The sequence below is a fragment of the Fomitiporia mediterranea genome (assembly GCF_000271605.1).
Source record: "Fomitiporia mediterranea MF3/22 unplaced genomic scaffold FOMMEscaffold_2, whole genome shotgun sequence".
Lineage (NCBI taxonomy): Eukaryota > Fungi > Basidiomycota > Agaricomycetes > Hymenochaetales > Hymenochaetaceae > Fomitiporia > Fomitiporia mediterranea.
The window spans coordinates 3,614,931-3,621,367 of NW_006760387.1; the positions used below are offsets into that span (position 1 = coordinate 3,614,931).

Sequence of the window (6,437 nt, forward strand, 5' to 3'; positions counted from 1 at the left end):
TATAATGATTGCACATAACTGTAAGAAATATACAAAGTTTCTATTAAACTACAAACATGTTTTAGAGCAAGTTAGCTTACTAATAGTATTATTACAATATTACATGTGAGATACAAGCACTTAACTCTTATTATAATATGCTAAAATTATATTATAAGTTATTTGTAACAATAGTTGATTGATTATAATAGTCATAAAAGTAATGCATTGTACTTGTAAGTTAATTACAATACGTTTAGTAAGATAATATATGATTACATATATTAATATTGTACTTGTAAGTTAATTACAATACGTTTAGTAAGATAATATATGATTACATATATTAATATTGTTAACAATCACCCTGTTAGGCTTATAATATAATTTGGTTTTACTTTTTAAACTACAGTTGAAATTGTCTTATTGCATATTATGTTTATGCATATATTCAATAATACATTGCATTTGGCTTCGCCCTGACTTGGGGAAAGGAAAATATGCAAAATATTGAACATTGTATAATGCATCAAATTCTGTGAGAAAATTATGCAAAAAAGTGAGCAAATATAGATGTTTAGATGACTTTCTAAGGTGTGATTTGCATCCAAAGTTTGATGTACTTATAATAGCACTCTTCAATACATTCTATGTGTTTCTGATTGACAGTTTCAATACTTACAGTGGCTCCATGCTGCCACCTGACTGAGATAGCCAACACTCAAAATTTAAAAAATTAATTAGAAAAACATATATAATGACAGTCTGTAGGTACTGAAACCAGTTTGAACATTACTTATAGCTGCTGGAAAGTTGAAGCAGACAAGGAAAAGTTCTTACAGAAAAAAACCTGGTCCTATTACTAAGTCTGGATCAACATCTAAGAAAGTGAAGACTTCAGCTCAGGTAGTGTAGAGGAGAGTTTATTGCACCTGTACTGACTGGCTTAAGGTTCTGAACTTCTAAGATGAGCATTCAAATCTTTCTCAGGAAGAAATTGTTAAATACTTTAGTACTTGCTATTCTTGTGCTCTCTACTTTACCCAATCCTCTCTCTGTCAAAATATTGCTTGCTGTGAAGAGCTTGAAGCTTGTGCAAAACAAAATCCTACTGGTCTTTCAAGCAAGCAGTCTTGTATTGTTACAAACCCTGCTGTTGAGCAAGTATTAGTAATGTGGCAGCACTCTATAGAAGCTTGAAACGAGCTTGTAACTGGTGTAATACTTGTTGAGAAACACACTCGGTTTGAAGATGAATTCAATGTACTAGAAGAAGAGTGATTGACTAGCTACAGCTGGGTACAATCCTTTACACAAATGTAAGTCCTTTTAGATCTTATTCTTCACTGTGTCAATTGTATCTGAAGATTCGACCTCAAATATACTTACCTTATTTATATTTTTAGTTAGGGTATTAGAAGTATTTAGCAACACAGAGAGGCAGTGTCTGTTGATTAAGAAAAGGCTGTAGAGGAAAGGGCCTGGATTTCTGAGATCCTCAAGCAATACTGACCTGAGGACCAGTTCAATTTTGACAAAACCAGTCTCTTTACATAGTAAGTTCTTATCATCTTTTTTTCAAAATTGTAATTTGACTTTACAGTAGTGTACCACCAGATTGAGGACTTGCATCATGTCAGATGAGTGGGAGAAAGAATAGTTGGTTCAGAATCACTATTAGTCTATGTTGTAATGTAGACAGCTCAGAAAAAAGGAAGCCCTTTTTTATTGGCAAGTCTTGCATGCCTCAGTGTTTCAAGCCTCAACACCTGGAAGAAAGAGGATTTTATTACTGTGCTAATCAGTCTGCCTGGATGACAGTAGTACTCTTCCAAGAGTAAGTAGTTTTGTTTACAGCTTGCATGTTACTAACACAAATTTCTTGTGTCAACATGTAATGAACATTCCTTTCATTTCATTATTAGATATAGACTGATGTATTCTACAGATGGTTACAAACTTTTGATCTTGATATGAGGAGAGAAGGATGTCATGTTCTCCTTCTCCTTAATAACTTCTCAGCTCATAAGGTCCCATATCAGCCAACAAATATTTGGGTTGAGTTTTTTGCTCCTAACATAACATTGTTCATCCAGCCTCTTAATGCTGGGATCATTCACACTTTCAAAGCTCTGTACCAGCATGATTTTTGCTAGTGTACAGTTGATCTTGACAAGGCAGGCAAGATGGAAATCTATAAAATTAATCTTCTTAAAGCTATGCTCATGGCTAGAAACGTGTGGATTGAAGTCAAGCAACATACAATAGAGAACTGCTGGAAACATGCTAGTATTGACTAGTATGTCTTAAATTTTATTCTTCACTGTGTTGATAGTATCTTACAGCTTCCTCTTGAATCTTATTCTTGACTGTGCCAATTGTGTCTGTAGCATTCTACTCAATCTTATTCTTCACTGTGTTGATACTATCTAACAGCCCCCCTACACGAATTTTGTTCTTGACTGTGTCAATAGTGTCTACTGTATTCCTCTCAATCTTATTCTTCACTGTGTTAATACTATCTAATAGTATTATTAGAATCTTGTTCTTAACTGTGTCAATCATACATGGCTGGCTGTAGTCAAACTAAGGAAGATGTTATGATTCTAGATGGTCCTCCTCCTCCTCCTCTGTCTCCCAGTCTTCCAGTCAACAAATGTCTGGAGGCATGGAATATTCTTCAACAATATACTTAAGGCACCATTTTAACTGTCCCTAAGCTTGAGAAACATCTTCAGGACTGTCTTAGTAAGGATTATGATTAAGATGACTGGATTAGGACTATTTCTACTATTCTAGATACTGAGAATGATGCTAATACAGCTATCAAAGTTGTAGAGAACCTTGCTCCAACAGATAACAAGCCTCTTACTATTACACATTCTCTAGACAGAAACAGACACCCTGTTTTACACCAGCTTTACAAAACAGAACAAGACCTCCTTTCTTCTGTTGATGAGCTCCATCAGTATTGTCATATTAGTACTTGTCTAACATTGGAAGACTTACTCTACCCTGCTGAAGAAAAGAAAGAACATCCTGAGCTAGAATGGCTTAAGAACATTGACAAAAGAGAGATTGTTGAGGAGGTACAACAGTGTATAGATTAAGGGATGGATTTAGACAACCCTGACAGTGATTCAGACAGTGAGTGCAAAACTCCTGATGATGAGCCAGAAGAAAGAATTTCATTGTAAGACAGACAACAGTTATGTGTTTTACTTGAGAAGCTAACACTCAAGTATACAGATATTAGTACTGTATTTCATCTTACATCTACAATCTGTAAATTTTGTACTAAACTATTTCACAAAGAATTAAGTACTAGACAACAGGTTACTAAGTACTCTACATGATATGTGGGGTAGAATGCTGCCTACCAGTAACTAGTAATATACTGAAATTTCTTGTTTAACTTCTTATTTCTTGGACTTTATAGTAGTATATATGTCTACTATAATTTCTCTCATATTTGAAGTACATATTGTGTTTGCTACTCTGTCTACAGTACTCTAGAAGTCTTTACAATAAAAGAAAATTAATACGATCTAACCCTACTAAATATGGTAATTTATTCCCACGGATTCCGTGTTGCATATTTTTCTTATTGTATAACTGAATACTCTGCCCAGACATGATACAATAAGACAATTTTGACTGTATATATCAAAGTGTTTACATAATCGAATACTGAAGATTGAGAGCATATAATTACACACATGCTCTTGTCACTCCTTTCCCTCCTACCTCCACCATCTCCCCCAGGGCCCCAACCCTCTTCCCCTAACACTATGTTGTTACTCTTGTTCTCTCTAGCCCAGTCCTCTGCCTACAAGCATCCTCCAGCAGGCACTCTGCCTGTAATTACTTAGACAATAAACATTACTACATTTGTCTCTCTAATCTGCCACTATAATGCTTGTACTGAGCCTCAGATCCTGTAACAATACAACTGAGCTGGCTACACTGTCCTTCATTGTAAAGTGTAAGCAGCCAGTCCACTTCATAATAACTTGCACAATGGTTGCTCATCCCTCTCCTCCCAACTTTTTGTCTTCCTTCCATCCCTCCCACTCCTTGCTCTACTACTTGTGTTGCCTTTCCTTCATTGTCCTCCTTTGTTTACACTTGCCTTACTTTTTACATTCACATTTGCACATTAGCATTGTTCACCAATGCTAAACAACTTCTTCAATGTTTCCATACATTTGCATACTTCCTGCTCCATAGTGCAAGCAATGGTCAACAAGTGTGTGCTTGCAACAATGCCAACATACAACCACTCCCATAGTACAACCCTCTCTTTGACACTGTACATGCTCTCCTTCCCCACCCATTCTATACTTAACATCACTCTTGACAGGTCCACCCTACATGCATTTACATTTCCTTAGTGTAGCAGACAACACTATATTGAACAGAAGTAGTAGACCACCACTTACCCCTCCTGAGCAGAGTCTGTCCATACATTCCACTTCACCTTCTCTGTTTGAGCTGGTATGTCCCAGAGATACACCTTTGCAATCCACAACAATGACTCAGTTCACTACTCCTCCAATTGCATGTTACAGTCAGAATATGTAGTATACATGTACTGATACAGCTTTGTCTGCAGCCTGAATCAACTCATTCAACACTCTGGATCTCAACCTGCATACACTACTCACACTTGCTGCATACTGTCACAGGAGCCTCTTAATACCCTTACTTTCTGGTGGTCTGTCCAGATCTGGTCAAGGTGCAAGCCTAGCAATCAACACTTGCAAACTTCCTGCTTGAGTCCTGCCTAATAATGGTTTCTGTCTACCTACACTAGATAATTTCTAATTATTTTATTATGTATTTTGTAGTATTAGAATATTAACTCATTCTAATTACTTTTAATTTATTATAATGTGTGAAAATTAAACATATTTATCCAATTTACAGATGTAATAATAACATTACTACTTTTGCTACTGCACTTTTTTCTTTGAGTTCATCAGGTCTGGCCAGGCACACTACAAATGTAGGTCAGCTCAATGAAAGATGCTAGGTAATGCCCAAACAAACATTGTGTTGTCTATAATCACATCAGTAACAAATTGGTTTAACTTCATCACACTAGCAGACCTTTCAGTATAGTGACACAGCAAAATGTGCTGTGAACACATACATACCTTAATCCTTTTCTTTCTGCAAGTCAGACATCCTGTTTTACTCTGCAAGTACTTTGGGCATTTGTACTGCAACTGCTCAGCTCTTATTTGAGCAGGGGGAACTGTATACACAGTATCAGGGATCTGTACTTTGTGTGGGTCAGCTGGCAGTGTGTACTAGGGTGATAGGGGTGTAAGGTACAAGATAGGACTTGGAGGTATAATGAGCAGAAAAATCACACAGTACAGTGCAAGAGCTTACTAGGGCAGTGTAGAAGACATTGTGTTGTTGGCAGTATCAGAGAGAATGAGGATGCAAATAAAAGTTGAGGTTCCATTACTTTTCTTATTTGTTTTTCACAAATTTGCAATTAGGGGATTTATTTTTAATTTTTTCCATAACTGGAAAAAAAACAATGTATATTTTATTTATGTCCATCCTTTATTGTTTTGCCTCCCTCCATTCATTTCAGATTTATTTCTAAGCCCTTCAGCCTCATGTCTTTACTCTTCCCTCATTGTCTTGTTATTTAGTGTCAACTACAGTACACCTATGTTTTGTAATTGGGCATCAAGATTACAAAGGACAAATAGCTTATGTCAGCGTTGAAATGCCAGCAGCAGATACTTCACTGTCGACGTCCTGGAATCCACTTGAGACGAACTGCAGCTGGAATGGAATATAACTCGGGTGTCGGCTGGTCCATTCAGCATATCTTGATATCACCATGATTGCAGCATATCGCACCCGAGGGTAGTCTGCAAGCGAAGGCATTAAATCCGTGATTTTTAGAATGACACGGTCATCCGAAGGATCTATCTCGGCACCCATAGAACGCAAAGAGAACAGAGGTGCTTCAATCTCTTGCCATGACACTGGTCTCCCGGCGCATGCTTCCTCTAATGCCTGTGTTAAGGTGGTCAGGACCTCCGTAAGACAATTCTCGCTGCCCAAACGAAGCAGCAGTCCTTGAGAGTGTCTCCCATGACATGCCTGAAAGATCTGAAATCGTCCGCCTCCTGAGGTGCCATTTTACTAGGATCTTCAGGAAAGTAAAGGTGTCTAATCATGACACGCATCAACGACCTGTATGCATCGAGGAATAGTGGCGAAACGGAAGGCCGTTTTCCTATGCTCAATGCGTGCCGCATCCAGAACTGGAAAGTGATCGGAACGATGTCAAGGTCATGGTACGCGGAACATTCTCCAATTGCCTCGACGATAGGGAAGAAAGTGTCGGGATGTTAAAGAACTAGCATCCGATAGACTTCACCAGCTTCGCTATAGATTTTTGCAGGGCCTTCATTTTTTCCGGGTCA

The 6,437-nt window shown here is 37.5% G+C and overlaps 2 protein-coding genes across 2 annotated transcripts; one reads left to right on the forward strand and one right to left on the reverse strand.

The window, feature by feature from the left end:
- Positions 1 to 1,604: 1,604 nt before the first annotated feature.
- Positions 1,605 to 1,820, forward strand: FOMMEDRAFT_76824 (uncharacterized protein; the record flags this gene model as incomplete). The annotated part of the gene is made up of 1 exon (XM_007263168.1): positions 1,605 to 1,820. A coding segment is annotated over one exon (216 nt), but the record flags the coding sequence as incomplete, so codon positions are not given.
- Positions 1,821 to 5,712: 3,892 nt separating this feature from the next.
- On the reverse strand, positions 5,713 to 6,424 carry FOMMEDRAFT_152306 (uncharacterized protein; the record flags this gene model as incomplete). The annotated part of the gene is made up of 3 exons (XM_007263169.1): positions 5,713 to 6,024; positions 6,075 to 6,332; positions 6,392 to 6,424. 3 exons carry the CDS (start codon positions 6,422 to 6,424, stop codon positions 5,713 to 5,715), a joined length of 603 nt encoding a protein of 200 aa, XP_007263231.1.
- Positions 6,425 to 6,437: the final 13 nt, after the last annotated feature.